This window comes from Anas platyrhynchos, chromosome Z (genome assembly GCF_047663525.1).
Source record: "Anas platyrhynchos isolate ZD024472 breed Pekin duck chromosome Z, IASCAAS_PekinDuck_T2T, whole genome shotgun sequence".
Classification (NCBI taxonomy): Eukaryota; Metazoa; Chordata; class Aves; order Anseriformes; family Anatidae; genus Anas; species Anas platyrhynchos.
Window position 1 is genome coordinate 34,718,045 of NC_092621.1, and position 23,904 is coordinate 34,741,948.

Below are 23,904 nucleotides of genomic sequence, written 5' to 3' on the forward strand. Positions count from 1 at the left end.
GTGCTGCTGCAAGTTGCTCCTGATACACTGCCTAAGAAGGAAAGGGAGTGACTCCCTGCGTCCTGTGTAACAGCTACTGGAAGCACATCTAGCATGCAGAAAATTGGGAATGGCGAATACAAGTGACTTTACTCTTGAAAGTCAGCTTCTGGCCTTTAGTGCCCCTGCAAAACACTACTATTAAAATAGCATTCACAATATCTTTAGGATAGTGCACAAAAGTTTGTTATGGGTGGCCATAACCAAGTACTTCCTTCTCTTCTTAAATGCCAGCTGTTCATTTTAGACAGCGCCAAGCCTGAAAATATCACATAAATTCCCCACGCTAGCACAAAATTACAGACTAATTACACATAAAACTGGAGCCTTTGGAAAAAAAAAAAAATTAAAGCTGTCATCAGAGATGCAGAAAAGAGAACCTCTTTCATGCTAATAAAAGGACCAAATTAAGTAGGAAAGGGAGCTAACCAGCCGTTGATTTCTATGAGTAATTAAAAAAAATGTATTTGGGGATTTTAAAGATAAAACCACAAAATGATATCTTTCTCCACATTCTCTTGAAGGAAATCTGAACACATTTTACCTTGTGGTACAGATAGACTGTAAACTTTCCAAAAGTAGGTACCTATCCAAATTGGAGAGGCAAGTGGCTAGTACCTTATGTTGTAAGCAGTTCTCTATTATAACTCAGCATTGATATTTACAGCATTACATTACTTTATCTGCGCAACTAAGAAAAAAGTCAAAGATATTTTAGTGTCATAAAACAAACAAAAAGAGTCTATTTAGCTTCTATTTTAATATTAATATTGATAAAAATAATTTAAAAAACAATATTGCATCTGCAGCAGTGAAAGATATTGTCCAGGATTATGTTGCTTTCACATAGTTGCTCTGCTATAATTTTAATTTCAAACAGTGATTTGGAGAACACATTAAAACATTTGATAGTAGTACATCATCAGCCCTGTTTCAAAGACACCTCAGTTTTCTCACCAATCACAACATGTGATTTCTCAGCAGCTCCTGCTGAGCTCCTGGGAAGATTTCATGGATTAGGTTAAGATTTTCTGCCAAAACTACCTGACCACCTCCCAGTCTCACTTACCAGTATGTTTATATGTGACTAAACCAGAGATGACATCAGCCTGGGAGAAACGCTCCACAGCGATGCCAGCTTTCCTCACCACCCCATGGTAGGGCTGGCGAACCAGCATAAACATCAGTCTCATGTCATCACTGTCTGCATCTGTGGCATAAATGTACTTGGAGGAGAGGACCACTTCTTCACCTTCTTGGCAGTGTACCACAGGGATGAGGCCTGTTTGCAAAACGGGTGGCTCATCATTCACAGGCAACACCTAATCAGAAAGAGAATTTAAGATCTTTTATTCTTCATTTCAGTGAAAGCCTTTTGTTTTAAATGCATTGCTTTCCAGACCAAACCATCAGCACAGTGTCACAGTAAGAGTACATTGAGCTCTCTGTGAACAAGATTGAAACAGCTGAATTAGGTCCACTGTTAAAATACAGATGTAAAAGTAAACGAAACTAAGCAGACTGTGTAAAGGAAATGGAACAAATATATTGCTTCTGTCTTTACTTGCTCAATGATAAGGATGATTTGCAAATTAACCCAAAAGCTAGGGTGAAAATGAAACCTAACAAGTCCATTATCTCCCAGTTTCCAAGGGAATATGAAGATTTTCAGAAGTTAAGCTTTGCAGTCTTCTGCATGGGCAAATGCTCTCAGAAGTATGCAACACACTGACCTTGACATGTAGGATGAACTCTACAGAGTGGATGCCATCTGTGGCTACAAAGAGGATTTCATCAGTAAATGTCTCAGAGCCATCATGCCAATACCTGTGAGAAAAAGAAGCTACACTAATTTCACACAGAAAAAGAAATTGTGGTTTTTGATCCTGCCAGACATTGTGTATGCCCAGATAGAAAGCCAATCCCTGTGCAAGGGTTCCTATCAAAGACTTACAGTTCTAAATCACAGTATGTTCAGAAGGCTTGTGGGGTCTCCTATGTGAAGAACACCCCTAAGATATGGCAGATATCAACTAGGAAAGAGTTTTCACTGAATCTTTGTTATTTCTCCTCTGGCTGCTTGTGAGCTGTCTATTAAACTTGCTTTCTCTCTGCAGTAGGTACCCTCTTTGACTAACAGACGGTAACAAAGTCAGGGATCTCTAATTCTGCATGCATGCAGAAAGTCAGCATCCTGTTCTCACCCCAGATACAGTAGCAAAATTTGCATCTTCAAGTTAATCAGTTTCAATAATAACCAGACTTTCTTGTAAGTTTCATTAAATAAAAAAGCTGATAACTGTTGCATTCTTCACAGGAACTACACAGCTGCATGGCTTCCTCCTCACATGCGTGAGACAATGCTTCCTATTTACATCAGACGTGGTCTCTAGCTCCGTTTACTGGCCACACTTCTAGTTAGTTTCCACAGTGACCTTTGTGGTCCTCTGAGGCTAAGGTGGTTGTTTTGGCCAGGAGCAATATTGCCAGAGCCTGCTGCAGTGAGAACTTCTTGTTGTAGCCTCTGCACCTCACACTTCTTCACTGCAAGCGTCGCACTCATCCAGCTGAGACAGCCACCACGAGAAGAAAAGCAAACACTCTTCTAACCTGACTGCCAGGGTACGCAGGTCCCCACAGGAAAACCTGTCACCTTCACTCATGGGAACACTATCCAGCTCCACCACCCCGTGCTGAGGCTGTCGCTGCAGGAGGAGGAAGAGATGTTCTTGTTTTGTGTCCACATCAGAGATGAGAATGTGTCCCTCTGTGACAGGGCTCAGGCCACCCTCTTCCACTGTCAAGTGGCTTGTAAAAACCTATATGGAGGAGATATGCTTAACTGATATTTCCTACTTCATGTCCAAACATACATTGAACACAGCAATTTCAATTTGCTCTAGTATTAAGACATGTGACATCTTAAAAATCAAAACACCAAAGGCTTTAATCTTTTCTAATGCATCTAGAAAACCTGAAGAGTATACTAACAGTATGCCTTAATATGTAAACCCCAGTCCTGATCCCATTCAGGGAGGCTCTTGACCTTCAAAGGCAAATAGACAACAATGCAGAATAGAGATTTAGGAGTTGTGGTTGAAGCCCTCAGTTTATTCACTATAAAAATTTTTAAATTAATAATAATAATAAAATAAATAAATAAACATGAACAAACAAACAAAACAAACAAACAAACCAGGCAGAGATCAGGACATCTCCCTATATTTCTTTTTTCTACGCAAAGCCATTTCCAAGTCCTTCAACCTCCACCTCCCCATCACCCTACCTCTGGGGCTTGGTTGTCCACGGGAAGAATTGTAATATTGAAGCAGATCCCATATAAAGTGCCACCGTGCTGATTGCTGACAGAAAAAACAAACTGCACTTGCTGAGGTTCAGGACCAATGTCCTGAAGTGGAGGCATATAAGCAACTTTCATGTAGTTGACAGCATGCTGCAAAAAGTGAAGAGAGGTGCATGTAAGAAGATAATATAGGAGTAGTAAAAATCAGAACTTCAGCGACCCTTCTCATCCCCTCATTAGATGTTATCTGAACTTGCAAAATTAATTTCAGGAACATTGCTCACAGTCTTTAGCTACTGACAATACTGTGAGCAAGTGTATCTTTGCAGAACCACAGAATGGCCAAGGCTGGAAGGGATCTCTAAGATCATCTGGTCAAACCCCCTGCTGAGCAGGATCACCCAGAGCACAGTGCACAGGATGGCATCCAGGCTGGTTTTGAATATCTCCAGAGAAAGAGACTCTACAACCTCTCTGGGGAACTTGTTCCAGTGCTCTGTCAGCTGAGTACAAGTTCAAATACTCAAAACTCTTGTGGCAAATAATACAGTCATACACAGCAAGTGATTACAGAGGCAATGGCTTTACCTTCTTGATGGAAAATGAGCTCTTTAAAAATGCTGGTTCCAGAGCATTTTCCACACTGTGACTTTAAAAAAATTATCTAAACATAACTTTTATTACAATATCTTCCAAAGCAGCTGAATTTGCCCTCACCCATATGAATAAACTGCACATCCTGCTTCCACAGGTAAGTGCAGACTGGTGAAAGAGCCTAGAACAATCAACAAAATTTTTCATTCGAACACGTATGTTGGGTTAGGGATTAAGGACCTCTAGGCTCGCGGTTCTCATCATGGTATTACAATGGTCACCACTGTGCAGCCTTAAGCATACGGCAGGGTACAAAACAGGGCACTTTAATATGCTTAACAAAGACATCTGTCAAACTACAGAACAAAATCTTGAAAAAGAGCACATAGGCCTGTTCCAGCTTGGTACACAGCTATCAGTGGAGACACTGAGAAGAAACAGGGAACAGTCAGGGCCCCGTTTCCACATTTTGTGCACTTTTTCTTCATATCAGCATTATGCTGCAACCAAATACAGCCTACCTGTCAGCAACTGCAGCCCTTGTGGTTTCAGAGAGAGAGTTATGTTTGCATACTCCAGAAATGAAGCATGACAGAAATTAGTTTTAAAAAACTGAGTTGAATTAAGAAGCAATTGAATTATCTCTTCTAAAGCAGTATTCATGTGATAAAACTGAACCTCAATTTTCACTGCTTGTTTTCCCGTCAGGAATAAGCTATATGCTTGTGACTGTTCTTAAAATTGCTTGGTACTGATTATAGTACCACCTAACATAACAAACCTGAGTAAATGACCTCAGTGCAAGAACAGCAGGATCCTTGACCAGTTTGGGGATGGTGTCCACCATAAACAGCTTCCCAGCATCGGAGTGCCTGTACAAAAATATGCATGTTACATCCAAGTTAGTGATACTAAAGAATAGGTTAAAAAAATAAAAATAAAAAAAGGCGCATAGATAAGTCTTGCCTTTCAAATTAGCTTTGCACTCCCAACTGCACTGAAAGGAAAAACATTTTTCTTTCTTCTGTCCCTATTATTAATTCAAATTTTATCATAGAAGACTGACCGAAAGAAACATCTTTTGGGATAGTCAAAAAAATCATTGCATACCTCATAAGCAAGCTCTGGGTTTCCTACTAGCATGTCTCTGCACATTGCAGATACCAGTTTCAGGGCAAATGTGCCTATTTACACCATCTGCAATGCTAGCCCATCATATTCCTTTTATTTACACAACTGCATCTATCTGTATATAAAAATTAAATTATTTCTTCCTGTAGACTGCCAAAGTCAACTAGTTTTCACCCAGCCATCATTCCAATGGAGACAACGGCAGTAACTAGCAAAGTGAATAATTATGTACCTCATCAGCTGAACAGGGGAAGTGCCTAAACATCCTGCTCCCTCTGCTACATACTGATTCTCTGTGTTTTCAGGTTAGAGTTGAAAATGTTGATTTTCAGCTTAAACTATATGGCGTCTGGAGTTTGAAATTTTCTGTTTAGTAGGTTGTTGCCAATGCTATCATGAATTTACCAAACAGTGAAGCAGCATCAGGCATGTAAATTGCTATTACACCTGCGTGTCACATGTCCATGTTGTCCCCTGTGTCCTGTCTTGACTGCAATTCTGCTCCACAAGTTCCTGATTCAGGAGCTCACAATGCCATACATCACCTGAAAAAAGCTGTAGCACCTCATCTTCTCTGGCAGGGACAGTGCAGGTCAGCACCAGTCTATCCATTAGGAGAGTTTCTGTGACTGGTAATACAGTATCCCAGGGGTGAGTGTAAAGTGCAAACCCAACCAAAGGAAAGAAAAGATTTCAGGTGCATTTCTTCTACTTTCTTGCTAAATTTTGCAACTTTCTTGTATTATTCTGTGTATTACTCTGTTACCTTCAGCTCTAGCTCTGACTTAATTACTAACAGGAGAGCTGCACCCAGCTATTGTCACCTGTACTTTAAGCGAACAGATGAATAACCTGAGATACAAGAATGCTATTGCCACTGAGTTTGCTCTCATTCCACCAGACTTTGCCCTGACCCACCTGGAAGTTACACCTACCCATGGGTGCAAGAGAAAAATGGGGAAGTGGTTATGGTGTATGTGAGTTCCCTGTCTTGCTCTTCCATGTCTATGAAGTGAAGATGTTTCTTAGTGAGGTGAGCAATCTCAGTCTCCTTAACAACAAGGTGACGGGTCACTCCCGGGGCTTCTCTCGGTAGCTGATCATCCACAGGGATAATTTGCACCATCATCACCTAGAATCAGAAGTTGGTAAAATCAGAAGTCTTGACGAGAGACTGTCCAAGCAATTTTTTTTGCACACAAGCACATACAGAAATAACTGGATCACTGGAATATGAGATAAATAACAGTCAATTGCAGAGCCCATTAATGTCAGCAGCATCCCTTTAAATCAAAATCAAAGTTAAATTCAGTATGTTTGGCCTCTGAATGGAATAGTCTGTTCTCTGTTGATTTCAGGAGAACTGTTTTTGTTGTTGTTGTTGTTGTTTTACCATCCCCAAATCCAATATTTTCAGCATTTAATTTTATGGTATGGGAAAAAGGTCACTGGGAATGGATGGTATTTTTCAGACAGAGAGAATTACCCCATGGAAAGCAAGAACAGGAACTAGCCCTGAAGGATATTACTTGTGGTGATGACTATGGTGACAGCAAACAGAAGAGACGAATCCCAATTTGGCTTGAAAGTCTTGCAGAAGTTGTAAAATCATCAGCTGTTTGAAGGAGAAATAGAGGGCCCTGCCAAAGATGTGTCAGTGTCGTACCTGTGGCTCCGAGAGATTGGGAGGGTCATGGCTATCACACAGCACAAACTCAAGGGAGTCTTCAAATACTTCTCCTCCCAAATGATGATAATAAATTATTCCATTAAACAGATCCCTCTGAAGAAAACTGCTGACAGGATATCCTGTTGAAGTAAAGAATATTCAATAGTGTAAGACTTTAATCATTCATAAATACTGTCCATTAGCTATTCAAGTAACTAGTGAAGCGTAATGACCCCTTTCTCACCCTAGGTAGAACAAAGTCTTTAAAATGTTCTCTGATCGTCTTCCATGTTTCCTGAAGATCGTCAACTTCTTTTCTTTGTCAGTAAGCAATCATTTAAATAATGAAGCAATGTGGAAAATGGACCTGGAGCTCTAAGCAGAGGATAACAGAATTCATGTGGCTGGCAGCCTCTGCATCTAACACAGGGGTTTCTGAGTTCAGCTCATCTAAGAGCTCTGAACTTTTCAGGTATCCTTGTAGATAAAGTTACTCCTGACTAGCCCAACACCTCTGAAGGAGAAAAATAGAGTAGAGGAATAGATGGAAGACTCAGGGCTAAATTGTGTTCATATTTAAAATTTTGCTTTAAAAGTGCAGAGACCACCATTAATTAATGATTAGGATTTACACTATAATAACAGCCCAGTTTTTCCTGAGCCAAAGTAAGTCTAATTGTTTCACATAAAGCAGTCTAAAAAGCAGAGGGAAAAGAAAATTGTGCTATTGTGGATGTGTTTCATTACCTATTAAGTTTGGCCCTGGTTTCTTCATGATTTCTCCAGCCTGGGGTGGCTTGGTAATGTTGAACACTATGTAGTCATCACTGGAATCCATGTCAGAAGCTTGAAGCATGGAGCCCTGGATCAGGATCATCTGTCCCTCGTGAACCTCAATTATTACATTGCTGATCAGAAATGGAGGGCTGTCATCTTTAGGAAGGATATTGATTGGAAATTTATGGCGAATACTGTGGGAGCCATCAAAAATCCTAAACACTACAAAATCCTTAGTAGAATCACTGTCATCATGATGGTAGTAAACAACTCCAGCCTGAATGTCAGAGACTGTGAACATGAATCCTTTCCCTCCTGTCAAAGCAGTATAAGAAAATGTATCAAAAATGTGTAATTCAGCCCAGAGGAGAATACTTCCACCAATATAAATGTTACAATGGTAAAGAAAAGGAGAATGCATTTCTAAACTTTCTAGTACAAAATTAAAAAATAAAAATAAAAAATCATCTACTGGAATAGTTAAGAATGCAGGATTTACAACTGTGCTATCAGGCAAAATCCTGCAAATGTCTATTGCATTAAGATAATTGGAGGCATCAGGGATTTTTAACTGTGACAGTTTGGATTTTAATTTCAACCAATCCTTTCTTATCAGAACATTTTGCTTTTATATTATGAATCAAGGAGACTATGCTTTGTAATTACAGCTCAGCGTTTCACTGCAGATAAAAATAACATATATGGTTCTTAGGCTTTTTGTGCATATTCAGGTTACTGTCCATAAAGAGACTATTTTGTACCTCTGCTTCACTGGATGTGTTATACACACACAAGTATTTCAGGCAGGTTAAAAGTTCTGTGAATTCCAGGCTGGTGCAGGACAAAATGGTCTATCCAGGGCCTCCAAGGAAAATATTTTTGGCCCTCCATTCTTTGTGACCACAGAGCCACCCACAGCTGCAGGTACAGGTGCTTTCACACTTCCTTTGTGCCTTACTTGAAGAGAATTATAGGCAGACTTTAGGATGCAGTCATAACTGCATCCCCATCAAACAAAAGCCTTTTAAAGGTGACAGGAGGCAGGGAGCAACACCATATATTCCTTTTCCTTTCAGGGCTTTCCTTTAGCCCTAGGACTTGGATTACCAGACCTATCACACAAGCACTCAAAACATTGGGTTGATTTATTGCTCTTGCAGCCGGTGGGGTTCAGTGGGCACTGGCTCAGACCATCTTCCAGCAGCATTAAAGGAGTGACGGTGCAGCTGGAAGGCTAAACCTGGGGCCTTCCTTTAGTATGTGAGCACCAGCTGGTGTTTGCCAGACCAGAAAGGCAACCACTAAAAATTGCAGTTACAGCTTCCTCTGCACGTGCCTACGCATAAATGACACAAAAACGAGAACCAGGCATGGTCACTGGACAAGAAGCATCTGTCACAGGGTGGCCTGGGGGAGGCAGAGCAAGCCCAGGGTGCTGCAGGCAGGGACACCACTGCCACCACCATAGAGGCCTGGGCTCAGGTTCTGCTTTCTGCCAAGGCTTGGCCAGCCTGGCTGCTTGGCCAGCCTGGTTGCGTGGCCACCCCAGGCCACCTCCTGCCACAGTCTGTCAGGCAGAGCTGGCCCTGGGGGCTCTGCCCATAGGGTGGCAGGAGGCCAATCCCTTGAGGCCCACAACTGCACAGCAAGAGTTTCCTAAGGGGAAACATACTTCTCAACAACTTCGGTTTCCAGCAAATTCCAAAAGTACCACCTTCCCCTTTTCTTTGAATGTTTGCTTTGTGTTTCTAGGCTGTGCATTTTACTAAAAATATTTAACTATCAAAAATCCAGCATTAAGACTGGCAGCATCTTTCCACCGTGCCAACCGCAGAGTGATTTCTTTTACCTGTATTATTTCCCAAAGAGAGTAGCACTGAGATGACTCTCGAGATTTCAAACAAAAAATAGTAATATGGAAAATGCAGCAGGCTAATGAATTAGAAGTGTAAATTGATTTCCACCTTTTAAATTAAACTTTTTAAGATGCTGGTAAATAACAACCCTATCCTGGATTGTCTGTTGTTTGTATTTATCAACAAATAAAGATCATTCAGCAAACCTTAAGCAACCTCAGCACTTAAGAAGAAAATGTAGTAACTGAATTTGACCTAGGCCATGCCTGCTCTATGACAGCATAGCTGATTTCTTTAAAGTTTCAGCTTTGGGATTTAAATGAATGTTAAGAAAGTAAAAAATTAAACACTGTGGATTTTTTTTTAATTTTTTTTTTTTACAGTGGTATTTATTGCATGGTTGCAATAGAGGAGGCCAGTCAGCAGAGGGAGATCAAGCCTGCCATCAAGCCTTCCCAGCGGTGCAGCGCTGAGATGCCCAGAGCCGCGGGGCAGGGATAGCCCAGCACAGGGCTACCTTGCTCCTCTGTTCATTGCAGAGCCAGCTCCCCTCTGGCTCTGCTTTTGCTGTTCTCTCTGGAGGTGAACGCTGCAGAAGCAGCACTCCCATATCCCTGGCTTTCTTGCTGTCTTTGAGCAGCACGGGGAAATGTCAGGCTATGCTGGTATTTCTCTGGTTCTGTGGAGGGACATCAGGGACTTCACCCATCCCTGGTGAGAACTGGCAGTAACAGGGCTGCTGCCCATGGTTACTCACATTAATTCACTTGGGCTGAATTCACCTACAGTGAAGAAAATAAGAACCAATTTCATTTTCAAATGAAAGTGGCATGTAGGCAAAATGTCAGACTTACAAGTCTTTCCCACTTAATGATGGAGACAATATAAATATACTATTTGCAAAAGTGTGTGAGCTATGCAACTGACTTTCATTATGCACTTTTGAAATTCTTTGTGTACATCCTGCTGTTCCCTTCTGCATCTTCATTCCTTTATAAATCTGTCTCTCAAGCTGGCTGTCCTCAGCAGGGAGTGACATACAACAGACTCTGTCAGCATCGTCTTTACCACCACGTTAGCATAGCCAGTTGTCTCTAGAGAAGGTGTTTCCCAGCCCTCAAGTCTAAACAATGATTTACCTCTCACTGTGAGCCGCCCATGCTGTAAGCCGTCAACTGTCACCAAGCGAACATTTTGGATGTCATCATTGTCTACAATTTGGAAGTGTTGCCATGTGATTGGTCGGGATTGTCCTTCCAGGAGGTTGAGGCCTACAAAGAGCAGAGTGTTATTTTACAAAAGTATCAGCAACATTCGAGGCTCTCAGTATCCCCTTCTGAATGTTTCTGCAGTCAGGGGAAAAAAAAAAAAAAAATTTAGTCCCATCCATGTATCTGCCTGATACAGACATTTCAAGAGCAGCTTAAAAAAATAAAATAAAAAATTAACATTTCTTTAAGTTTCTATAACATTTCCTCCCCAAAAGGGATAAAGAAAAAAAAATAAAGTCACACTCCTTCAGTTTCATCCTTAAACTCCAGGTGTAGGTTTGAATTTTAGACCTCTGTCAAATGCCGTGTCCAGACTGTGAGTAATTCTGTAGAATAAACTAAGTAAAAGAAATCTCACCTGTATTCCATGAAACCCGGGGAGCATTTGTATCTGCTGTTCTGATAGAAAGATGCACTGTGATTGGTAAACTCCTTTCAAAGTAGAAGTCATGAACCTCAACCTCTAGCTGTTGAAAAAACAAAGAGTTTATTGGACAAAAAAAAAAAAAAAAAAAAAAAAAAAAAAAAAAAAGCTGTACACCAAAACACATACAGTGTGTTATTATCTCAGTGATATATCCTAGGAGATTTTAACATCTTCTGATAAAAAAGTAAAAAACAAAACTCAGTTTAGCTTGTAAAGAGTCTTTGAGATTCTGTACTAGATTAAGTATCTGTCTTCTGCGTTCTTAACAGCAAATGGAGGTAATCTGCAATGTGTAGAAATTAATGGGAAAGATGAGTGTTTTCATTGTTGGTTGGGGTATAATTAATACTGCAGTTAACACAAGATTTTTTTATAGCAATAACAAAGGGGGGAAGGGATACTTCCCTCTTTTTGATACCTATAGGAGGGAAAAAAATATTTTGAAAAAAAAAAAAAGATGTACCCAAAGTGGGAGACATTCATCTTCTGCACTCTCTGGCATGTCTGGTGGGTGAAAAATTGCTAGCAGCAAACATGGCAAAGGTAGAAGTAAATGTATTCCTGCAGCCTTGGTCTCATAGCTTTATACTGCTTAGTTGTTTACTTACTACAGACCTGCAGACACCAGAAGAAGTAGAAGAAGAAGAAGAAGAAGGAGGAGGAGGAGGAGGAGGAAGAGGAGGAGGAGGAGGAGGAGGAGGAGGAGGAGGAATAAAAAGAAAATTGTTTTTAGATATTTTGAGACAAAGGATAGAACTCTTCAAGTTCAAAGAAATTACTAGAGTAGCAAGCAATAAATACATGGTTTTTGTTAAACTGGTAAGCTGATGAGACATAGGTGAAAGCAGTAATATTTATAATCTCAGTTCCTGTATTGCATATAGTTAGAGTAACAGTATGTTTTGTTCTGAAAAATATCCATTACAAATGGATGCATTTGTTTATAGATTAACAAATTGCAAGATGAAAAACAGCAAATATTCATGTTTTACACCGTTACCTCATAACTCCTCCTCTCTGTGTGGCTGTTATTTGGAGGCTGATAAGCAATGAGCATTTCACTGAGATCTTTCCAAGTGAAGGAGCCAACAGGTTTTGTGTGGTCTGATAAATGAGTGATGAAGCCCTGCAGAGGTGGCTTGGTAATGTTGAACACAAGCAGGGACTTTGGAGTTTCACTGTCTTCAGCATCAACTGTTGTGGTTGTAATGAAGGTTAAAATAAACTGGTCTACTTCCAGGAAGAACTTTGCCCCCAGAGAAGGTTTGGGAATTTGATTGGGAATAGCACCTTTAATCTGAACATGGAGCCATGCATATTCAGTCTACAACAGGGAGAAAAAGGAGAACTGAAAGGACAAAGTGAAGCAAACAACATAAATTTAATTTCCATTACCATCACATAGCTAATTGGGGCACTTGTTAAAGCAATAAATTATTCTGAAAAGAATTTAAACATTTTCATGAGAAAATGCCTAAAGTAAAATATTTATACCTCAGGAAAGGTCTTCCAGGTTCACTTGTCTTCTTTGTGGTTTTAATTTTGGGCTGAAACAACTTGCCTAATTTGATGTGAGTTTCATGAATAATTTTACCTGACAGAAACATGCACATGAGTCATTAATTATTATTAACTGAAAATGCTCACACAGCTCTTAGCTTATTAATTACTATATATGTTGAAAGCAGTGCAGTTCATGCTCTGTAAAGGAGTGGAATTTTGCCAGGATTAATTTTGCTTTCAGGCTAAACTACTCAAGACTGCCAGTAAACAGCCAGAGGTGTTTCTCTCTAGCATAGGGGCATAAATATAACGCATGCAATTTGCCCAGCTGGCAACACTGTAAGAATAATTTAAAAATAAAAATAATTTTTTTTGGAAACCAAGAAGACAGACATTGTAAGTTGCATAGAAGTCTACCTTGTGCAGAGTTTTGCTTCTGCTGTCTATGAGATCCAGCCTCACAGGAATATAATCAGTGTCTGGTGAGGGAGGGTCAAGGTGCTGATACCGAATCCCCATCCTCAGAAACTCTTCACAGCTCATTTTTGTGTTGTAGATGACTCCCACTCCCAGTGTACAGCTCCCATTTCTGCACTGCTGGCCTGGACTGTGCTCTGTAACACAACAGAAGCCATTGTGAAACAGTTAACTGAGCAGAAACCAATTCTGAAAACAATTCACAGGCTGAGCAGAAGCCTGTTCACTAGGTTAAACTAACCCAGATTTCCTGACCCAATTTCTCCTACAGGATTTTGCTTTCAGCTGAGGTTTTCCAGCTCCAGACTCCCGTGGTCCTTTGCAAGATGCTTCCTCCAACTACTCCCTCTGCTGTTTCTACTGTGTTTTGGCACTCGCAAAGCCATCACATTGGTCTACAGGTCTCAGAGCCAAAACCAGATTCCTGTTAGGGGATTACTGACCATTTGTGAGCTGCATTTTGCTCCACACAAACTTCATGACCCTTTCTGTTTCCAAGATAGCTCAAGCTGTTTGTTAAACTTTGCATGACCCACTCCTACCCAGCATGTCTGGAGAAAACAGCAAATGCAATCTGCCAGGTCCCTTTGAACCTGCTAACACAAACAACTAAAGCACATCATACTAGGGCCAGGGAAGAAGCTCTGTGGCTGATCCCCACGAAGCTGTTCCTGCTGCACGTCCCCCACGATGAGCTGGCCATGGGCAGGTAGGTGGGTTTCCGAAGAGGCTATGGAAATGGTACATTCCAGATTTATCTTCCTGTCGTAGTCAAAAGTGAGGACATTCTTGTCAATTGCCCTGGACAGACCGTAGTACTCAGGCACCTCCAAGGCTTGGGAGCGCATTTTGATGATGTTACAGTCTGGCTCAAGTAACTGCACGTGGAGAGTGAATGTTTCTACAAACGTTTCGGTTTCTGTAAACCTGCAGGTGATAGGAGGAAATGAATTATGCTTCATCCCATCTGTCACTCTCAGTGAATTTGGTGTTAGCCTCACTTTCTAAACTGATTTACTTGAACTCCTTTCACTCATGTGTTCTCAAATCCCAGATCTTCAGAGAACATGAGGTGTCCAACACAGCTGCCAACCTCTTCATGCTTGTAAAAAGGGTGTCAGTGAATGAATAGGCTATTTGCTGTTTATACCCAGGGGTCTGTGTCCCTGTCAGCAGTAAAGGATGGGACATGCCGTGCTTTTAAAGTACTCATGCCACTTTCAATAACAAGAAGAAGAATCACTGGTTTTCTGTAATGAACAAGCAGTATATAATATTTAGGAATACTAATAAACACATTTTCACAGTGTACCTGAAATAAATCATGAAAAATGTTCCCGTAAACGGATGGTCAGCTGTTCATTAACAATGCTGCTGCTGAATCTAAGTAGTTACCACGTGTACAGCAGAACCTGCTTTTACCCTGAAAAATGAACTGCTTGCTCTTCCTTACAAAATTGCATTCATTGTAACAATGAAATGTGATGATCCAGTGTGATCCAGTGTGATCCAATGCTGCTTACCTGTACAGCCTGAGCATGACCATGTCTTCATCTAAAAGTGGACAACCATTGTGGGTATATTTAACTTCATTAGGAAGGAAGTGGCAATCAAAAACCTATGGAAGAAGAACAGACAAGTGCAACACTGTCAAGGAAGCTAACTTCAAAACTTCTGTTGTTGTTCTCTTTGGCTATCAGGAATGCATCAGCCTAAGCAAATTTCTAATCTACAGTTTATTTCTGTAAATAGGTATTTACCCATCCTTTGTTCTCCCAGAGAGATCCAGAGCACCAGCAGCAACGTGCTGCTCTGCAGTTAGAACAACATATAAAAGTGGTTTTCTCATGCCACCAAGTCTCTTCTCTCCCCTGTAGCTCAACAGCCAGCTTTGCACACACTCGCCCCTGCAGCCTGTGCATGTATGGATACTGTTGTGCTCAGAGGAAGGACTGCAACTGATCTGAACTGATCTGAACTGCAGTTCTGATCAACAGTTTCTGAAGGATAACATTGCATTTAATAGTTTTACAAGTTGCTTATGCTGTAGCTACTTTAAACATTAAATCCTTTATATATATAATATATATATATATTGCTCTGGAGAGTTCTGATATGCCCATTCTTCAGAAGAGAGATTTAGATTTTGGGGCATATGATTGGCATGTCCTCACATATGCCAATTTGATATGATATGTCCTCACATATGCCAGTTTGAGAGTATGGTAAGTTACATGCAGTTATAATTTTTAACAGAGTTTAATGACTGAAAGCTCCTGGCATTGATTTAGCATAGACCATTTCCAAATTATCCTTGTGATAAGAGGGAACCCTTACACATCCCATGCATGGGCAGAGGATAATCAATGTCTCGTATCTACAGAAAGAACATATTAGTTTCAGCAACAGGGCAGAAGCTAATCATTTCTCGTGTGTTTCACTGCAGAGTTAAATGAGTTTTTGATTCAGTTTCTATGGGCAGTATTCACACATGATTTCTTCCTCTGTGTACTAAAATAAAATCTGTTTAGCGTTCACCAGTAGTTCTGATGAGGTCATAACCTATCAGAATTAACACACGTGCCGTTGACTGGCAAGCAAGGGCTTTTTGCAGAAAGTAGTTATTTCATACTACCAGTCATTTCTTAAAATACAGTAAAAGAGCAATGAAAATGAAGTGGATTGCCTTAATTAGCTACATCTCCCAGCCGCTCTGGAGGATGGTAAAATGGAAAGGGCTTTTTGGTGAGATTCTGAAATGCTGACTGTAACTGTTGTAAACAAAGAAATTCTTTAGATGCTCTGAATTTCAATGTAAAAATAAAGTGATACTCTCATTATTAGTAGTAGCAGTATAGTAGTAGTAGTGGTAGTAGTACTAGTAGTAGTACAGCAAGATGGAAATTCTAATGCTGTGTAATGGCTATATAGAAACAAAGGCCAGTAGTTCTTACATCTTTCAATGTAAATCAATGAAATGGTCAGGATGCACTTCTGTTAATTGCACATTAGCAATCAGAAATTTAGAAATTAGAGTTCATCTATTGTCCCTTCATCACTTTCATTTTTATTGGCAGTGTCCATTTTCACTGAAGTTACTCTCAGAGGCTCAAGCTACGTGGTAATTGTTCCATATTTCTAGTGATTTTAAAATGTATTCCCTGCTTTTAACTTTTACAAAGAAGCAGGTTGTACAAAATCACATTTTTTCAGTAAGTAATGAATTAGTTGTTTATCAGACACATATACACGGATTTACTACTCTATTCCAATTGGCTAAAATAACCTTGGAACAATCTACAATATATGGTGTTACAGACAGTATGACTGATTTTTGTTTGTTGAGGCTGCTTAGGAAAAAAAGGACAATACGAGTTGATGAAAAAATGCTTCATATATAGTCAATTTTTGAACTATGTTGTGTTTGTTCTGCTGTATGTTGTTTTCACATGTTTTAGAAATATATTTTGCTATTTTTCAGTATTCAGCAAATAACATGCCCTTTTCTTACTTAATATCTTCTCTTTTTTATGGAAGCTAACAGCAAGGAAGGTGATAAGTAATAAATTAGAGAGTCTTCAGTGATATTCTAGAGAAAGAAAAAAAAAAGTTGAAAAAAAAGTTGTTAATGTTGTGTCAAGCTAAACAAAATTATGTACTTCATATAGGAAAGTCACTCATACTATAGCTTCCTGTAGTTTAGTAACATACACTTATGATAAGATTCTTCACTGATATAAACCAGTGAAGAGCCGTCAAGGTCTGTGGGGTTTTTGGTAACATGTAGACCTGACCTGCACCTAACAATTGGCTGATGCATCCCTGTTTGTACAAGAATAGACTTCCTGCAACTGAGGAGGTGGTTATTCATATCAAAGAATTTATTTCTTTCTTTATAAGACAAAATTAGTTCCACCTCTTAATTGATAACAAGGGGATAGAAGATGAAGGACCTTTCCACAAAGGTCTGTTACCACTGACTGGTTATTTTATATGTGTATAAGACTCAATCTGCTATGCAAAAAGAAACATCTGTTTTATGTTTCCTAATATGTTTTCCTTTTATATGAGCAGGCAACTCTAATTGTCTATAAATTCACTGGGTAAAACAAAGGAGATCTAAATCTTTTCCTAATTACTGTCGAGCTTTGTTTTTTTCCACTTCAACTGCTTTTCAATTACAAATTATAATTAAATTGTCACACATTCCTAGTACATTACTCACTTTAATGGCAGTAAAATAGATCAGATCAGAGAAATTTTCAGGCGGTAGAATTTCCTAGTAGAAAGAGCATGAGTGGCACCAGGATGGCCAGACTCTGGCATGTTGTTACAGGAATGGTTAAAGATCAGAGAACACATTTGAGTGTATCATTGAAAATAGAAGGTCTTATCCTACAAATGGCATATTGCCAGCTGGGCAATATGACTTGACAAGCAGACTGGCTAATTCTCTGGCAGTGTCCATGGAGAAACCCACTTGGAAGCATGTTTGCAGCGGTCCCACCTCCATGTGGCTACAGAGCGAAGGAGAAGGCACCTCTCCTGTTGGGATGTCACTCTGGCCAGCACCCATCCAGGGGAGGTATCCCACACCACTAGCAGCCATAGCCCTTTGCCATCTTGTGTTCACCTGCCCATGAGAGCTCCTTCTTCCAGGTGAGGTGCACCTACAGCCTCCAAGAGGTGCTCTTATGCCTGGGATAGAATTGGGACCATGAAAGGATGGGCCCTTCACTTAACAGAGGTAGGGTTGGGAGCAAAGAAAGGCAAGGACCCTAGGTATTTCAGAAAAATTGAAAGCAAAGAGTAAGGTCAATTCCTCAGTCAGCCGCTTTGCATACAGAAGCAGTCTACTGGCAAAGTGGTGTGTAAGACTCTCTTTTTCTCCTAGTGGGCCAGGCAAGGCTGGGGAAGTGGAGAGAAAAAAATGCTGCATGCACCCTTGAGCTCAGAGAAGAGGGTTCTCTGCAAAGCCTTCCAGCAGAGGTACTGAACTTCCAGGGACCAGTCTCTGGAGAAGCTAACGTGTTGCCATGTTCATCACCTACCGTTTTCCCTGGCGTGAATGTGCAGGTTTGACAAAAGTAATTGTGGTGCAAAATGGTGTAAAAAATAATGTTAATGACCAAGCCAGAAGCTCTGAAAAATTTTCTGGGGCTAGTGTTTCTGCAGAGACCACCACAAACCTCAGGGAGAGTGTTTAAAAATCCAGACACATGCACAAATATAGTCAAGTATGTTATATGGTACAATTAACAAAACTTTACAGAAACAGAAAAAAGCTGTTTGGTTATGGTTCATTTTAAAGCCATTAATCTACCTCTACCATTATGTTTTCATGCCAGTTACTTCCAACTCCCTCCTGCTATGACTTAAATGGGTAGATTTGTGAGGCAAATGAGTGAATGGTGGTATGTGAAATATATTTAATCATTCCTACAAGCTTGAGATTTTAAAAGAAAACAATTTTTTTTAATGTATTTACCATCTGTTAGCAATTTGGCTGTTGCAGAGTTCAGCAAACAATACTGTACACAATATGCTTATTGTATGTGATGATTTTTTTTTCTTAATTGCTCCCAAGGTAGTGGCTGCGTGACTAAAATGCAAAATGTTTTAGCTGGCTCTGCATTACTCAAGGGACAGTGGATATCCTTATGGCAGAAAAACAGGCAGCTGAGATTAGAAGAGGTCCCCTAACCAAAAGTTTTGAAATACCCATTCTCACTTTGTGAAAGGAGACTGACCACTTTTATGTATGCATGTTACTGGGCTCATCTTTTCCATTTCAGGGGTGCAATCCTCTGTCAGCTGACTAACAAAAAGTTGAATCTCATTCACACAAAACAGTCAGTTCAATGCAATTTAACCACTACCACAAAAAATCTTACATAAAGCAACACTTCCTACTTTCTCCCATACTTGTACACAGGCGGACATGCAGAGCAGCACAACAGGGCCCAAATACCTGTGGAGTTAGCTTCCCAACCCTCTGTGTTATTGGCTCATTTATCACAACTTCAACTTTGCACAAATCCTTCTCTCTGGGGATGGAGAACTTGAGGTCATCTTCTGAAAGAAAGACAGACTGTCCCTTCATCACTTTCATGCCGAGGTTGACGCTAATAAAGGAGGAGCAGACAACTCTTAGGAGAACAGCCAACAGTGGCAACAACCAGGTTTTCTCAAATGACTTCATGTTATGAGGGTAGATCAGCTCTTTCCCACTAGTGAAAATGTTCTTGATGAAAGTGGTCTTCTCTTCCTCCACCAGAAGATTTACACCATACAATGACGGACCAAAACGTTAGTCACAGGATAAAATGTACCACATTTTCTATTAAGATGCATCCCTTGACTGAAATTTCAACAGAGACCTTTCAAATCATCCTTGGGTTTTTCTAAAATTCATTGGTCAAGCCAGACAAAATGATAAATTTGTTCTCAGAGTACTTCTCAGGTTTATTAATCCTTTAAAAAAGAGAAAAAAGAAAAAAAAGAAAAAAAAAGGAAAAAAAAGTATAAGGCATTGATCATCTCTTAAAAGCAAACAAGCAAGCAAGAAAACAAACACATTTCCCTATAATTCATTGTAATTTCAATTTAATTTCAATCAAAAAAAAGAACCTTACCTTTGAACACCATTAAGAACATATATGCTCAGAAAATTAGCTATGTAGCAATGAGACTTCTTCCTCAACAGATAAGCTCTCACTGTGCACTCCAGGCATTTTCACAAATAAACATTTGGTATGTAGGATCCTCTGCTACCAGCCATTTTTATCACTGAATCATGTTAGTTTTACTGAATAGCATATTAATCAAAGGGTATGAGTATCCAGATAATTTCAAAGTGCATAAAAGTAGGCCTTTGTCCAGACTCAATGTAAGTAGTAGAATAAAGTAGAATAAAGGAAATGTGGCTTTTTGTTAAATACATTTTTTCTGTGTCATTGAATATGGATGAAAAAACTCAATTTTTAGTTCCAAACATGATCCTAGTGCTCTCTACTCTTCCTACTACAGTGACAGACTATCCCACAATGTTAACAGAGATATATATGATATTGCACTGCAAAGCTGAATTTTTTATTAAAAAAAAAAAAAATGTAATCCGTAAAAGAAAAAACAAAAAACAAACAAACAAACAAAAAACAGTGGCAATAAGAAACAATAGACAACGATAAAAATAAAATTACACAAAGTCTCTCATGCCCCTAGTTACAGCTAATCTCTGTTTTCATGTTTATAACTTCATAAGAAAACCATAGTGCTGTCATTAACCAAGCAGTTTTGAAATCCTTACAAGACTCTTATACAGCCCTCCAAAGTAACTGGAACTGTGGCCCAAAGAATAGGCAACAGTATTGATTTAATTAAATCTAATGAGATCCTAGGCAATTACAACCTATTAAAGTATCGGAATTCCTTCAGTTTCTTATGTATCTCTCTATATTTCCTTCATTACTATTCACAGATATATGTTCACTCTACATTTTTCTGCAGAGTGACCTTCTGAACAGTCTGCACTTTTACATAGCCATCAGCTCAGTTCTACAGTTCAGTGAACAACAAATGGCAGTTAGAATTTGTTAAAGATTATCCCCTGCCTAAAGTAACACAAGACAGATCCACTCACTTCAGCCCAAATTTAAAACTGAAGACACTGGGACTAACATATGTTTAAAGTTAGATGTATGTTGATTATAGACCCCAGATCTTAACTCTAGTTTTCTGGCTTTTTATCTAAAAATCTTTCCATTTTGGTCTAAAATTATGCAGCTTACTCAGTCTGAAAAAATCTAGGAGAAAATGTAGAGTTCTAGGTAGAGAAAAGAGAATGAAATTCACGATTTCATCACATTTTTTAATGTGCTACAGAAAAAAAAAAAAAAAGGAATAAATAAAATTAAAATAAAAAGATCAACTTATTTAAAAGCATTTACTTACACATACAGATTTTACTAAAATCCTAACATATAAATGTATCCAAAATATATGCTAATTTTTGTTTTGTTTTGTTTTGTTTTTTCTAGTGGGATGCATGTGCATGACACATCATCAAAATGAGCACATCCAAGACAGTACTCTTCTTCCTATAATTCAGTTTTGAAACACAGTTGGCAATTCCATAAAGGAAGGCATGGAAAGAGGAGGAAGAAAATAAATTAGACCTCAGGCTTTTTCCAAGTGAAAAAGTACAGTACCCTTTTAGCCTGAATATATCTGACTGGTATTTATCACCTAGTGCACGGAATGTTAATATTTTTCAGATATACACTATGTTTCCTAAAAATATCAGCTACAAAGCATGGTCAGACGTTCTGAGTGAAGACCTGCCTCACTTGCCCTGCCCTCATCCTAATTCCTGAATCTAGCATGGCAAGGACCAGGCTAAAACAAACTCCTTGGCATATGGCTCAAGAAGATACTGTGTTTAATGTCTCCTCAGGCATGCCAGAATCCTTAGCCAGCAGGAAACTCCTGGCAGAGGAATGCAGTGGCTTTTAAATTGTTGGAGGAGGAGAAGGTGGAGGAGGAGGAGTAAGAGAAGGAGTAGTAAGAGGAGGAGAAGAAGAAGACAAAGAAAAGAAAAAAGAAAAAAGAAGAAAGAAAAAAAAAAAAAAAAAAAAAAAAAAAAAAAAAAGGAAGGAAAGAAAAAGAAAAAGGAAAAGGAAAAGAAAAAAAAATACAGCCTGCACAGTCTTTATTCCCACCTGAATGGCTACCACAAAAGCACTTTGTAGCTTAATACAACCTGACCTCCAATTCAGCAGTGACAGTGTTCAGCGAATGTATTGTTTTCTTTACACTTTCCATACATGCTTACAAAAGAGAAAGCCAGCTGTATCTCTCAAACAAGCATTGTCAGAACATTGCTCATGTACAGACATCCACAGCTCACTGTGGTTAAGCTCAGGTCAATCTACATTCTGGTCCCTGCCCCATAAACCCCAAGACTGAGTGCAGGTATAAACCTCAGGCATGGGCAGTGGTTTCTTCACTGCCTTTTCTTGCTCTGCATCAAGAACACTAAGAGCAGAAAACCAGAGGCCCAGAGGAGCCAGGAGCATTTTGTCCAATTTCATGGTGGATATATGAGCTATTCTCTGCCACAAAATTTGTCCCATGCTCTTACTGTGTCTTACAGGCTTTCTTTAACTGCTTTTACCTGCAGGCATTGCTCCCGTATCACTGTACACATGTGTTTGCCCAGAATGTTCCTGCAATTGTTCCCTACTTGTCTGCTGCAGGGCTGTCTCCCTGTGTGGCTTAGTGAAGTTCTTGAGAAGTGTAACCTCACTTCCTCAGTCCAGTGACAGCAAAACAAAATGACAGGGGATCCTTTCGAAATGTAATGACAATAAAATGAGAAATAAAATGTCCAAGTGAGAGCTATGATATTAACATTCTCACTTTTGTATGAAGAAGGACATTGCTTCAGCAAAGTCATGCATGCCCTACAAGGCACTTATGCTGATGCAGAGTGTCCATGTGTTGGTGCTCTACGGCAGATGTACCACTGCTGGTGATGCCACTGTTGCTTTTTGTGGCTGCTTCCAAGTTGCTTACAGCTTCCCTACTGCTCTACCCTTCATATTACTGCTAAGCCTGATTCATCCCTGCTGTTTCTTCATGTGCTACCTATGTATCCAGAATGAAGGATACTGAGGCATTACTTCAAAATACGCTGCAATATTTCGTATAAATGTAGATGCTTAATGAAATAATGAAGTTCATTAACAATACATTAGGAAGATCAGTGCAGACTTTTTAGACTAAGCTGTTTTCTCATTGATTTTCTAAAGGTTTGGCTATGGAGTAAAATAGCTGAACTCCAGGTGAGTTCTGAGTTTTGTGAGAACCTAGTCCAAGATTCAAAACAGACATGCCAATTCAGCACTGTATTATATAGTAGTTGCTATGTCTTGGCAAGGTTACAAATAGTCAGGGGTCTGGAGCACATGATTTATGAGGAGAGGTCAAGAGAGCTGAAGAAGTGAGGGCTATGAGACAATCTTGTATCTGCTTTCAGATGTCTAACAAAGGAGTGCAGAGAACCGGGGGCAAACAGCAAAGAGGTAAGATGCAACAAAAAATTCACAACAAGGGAAATTCCCATTAGATATTGGGGAAGAGAAATTCACAGTGAGTACTGCCAGTGGAACAGGTCACTGTGGAGTTTCTATGGTGGAATTTACGTGCAGGGGTGTTTTACACCCTAAACCATGCTATGATTCGCAGCTGAAATGATATAGCTTTCTGGATTCCAGCATCCAAGTGAATTACCTGCTGTGTTTTTTCTGAACCACTGTGTTGTACCCTGCAGACTGTCCAGTAATTCCTGTGAGATCCAGTATAAAACCATACTAGCATAACAACTGTGTTGATAAAGAAAGAAACTTGATAAAGAAACTTTGACGCGATTACATGTGGATTTGCCAATCTGATACTGCCAGAGGAAAACTGCTTGAAATGAACTGCGATCCTGGAAAAGGAGTCTACCTCTGGCAATTTGGACAATGGATATTGTTCTTGGTGCAAAACATAACCCCAAGCATGTGTACAAGGCACTGTGCATGGGACACTCAGCAAGGGGAACTCCAAGGAGCTCCTTGTCTGCCAGCAGACCCCTGCCCTGCTCTGCAGATGATCCCAGGGGAGCAAGAAGGGAGAGGGAGAAACAGCCTCTGAGGAGGCATTGGTGTGACTCTGATGAGCTAACAGAGGAATAGAGCATATTGGGTACAGCTTAGAGGAGAGTAACTGAGAATGTCTGATGTGGTTTGTTAAACATTTCCTCCAAATGATAGAAGAACTAGTTTTCCCTCACGGTTGCTGGTACACATGTG

At 39.8% G+C, this 23,904-nt stretch overlaps 1 protein-coding gene across 12 annotated transcripts in view; it reads right to left on the reverse strand.

Annotated features, from left to right (window-relative positions):
- FREM1 (FRAS1 related extracellular matrix 1) overlaps window positions 1-23,904 on the reverse strand; it is a 68,089-nt gene that overhangs the window by 37,905 nt on the left and 6,280 nt on the right. For 11 of the 12 annotated variants that reach the window (XR_005261614.2, XR_005261615.2, XR_005261617.2 and 8 more), the window contains exons 2-16: window positions 19,020-19,522; window positions 14,572-14,666; window positions 13,674-13,975; window positions 12,989-13,185; window positions 12,069-12,392; window positions 11,000-11,108; window positions 10,510-10,641; window positions 7,485-7,829; window positions 6,735-6,877; window positions 6,004-6,200; window positions 4,719-4,809; window positions 3,326-3,493; window positions 2,650-2,858; window positions 1,773-1,866; window positions 1,109-1,361 (exon numbers count right to left, since the gene is read on the reverse strand). Coding sequence is in view for 9 of the 12 variants with exons in the window: in XM_038170368.2 (XP_038026296.2) it covers window positions 1,109-1,361; window positions 1,773-1,866; window positions 2,650-2,858; window positions 3,326-3,493; window positions 4,719-4,809; window positions 6,004-6,200; window positions 6,735-6,877; window positions 7,485-7,829; window positions 10,510-10,641; window positions 11,000-11,108; window positions 12,069-12,392; window positions 12,989-13,185; window positions 13,674-13,975; window positions 14,572-14,666; window positions 19,020-19,250 (2,890 nt within the window). In the remaining 3 variants the exon portion in view is untranslated. Of the gene's footprint in view, window positions 1-1,108; window positions 1,362-1,772; window positions 1,867-2,649; window positions 2,859-3,325; window positions 3,494-4,718; window positions 4,810-6,003; window positions 6,201-6,734; window positions 6,878-7,484; window positions 7,830-10,509; window positions 10,642-10,999; window positions 11,109-11,531; window positions 11,684-12,068; window positions 12,393-12,988; window positions 13,186-13,673; window positions 13,976-14,571; window positions 14,667-19,019; window positions 19,523-23,904 lie in introns of those variants that run through there. The other variant, XM_038170372.2, reaches the window with a different exon arrangement.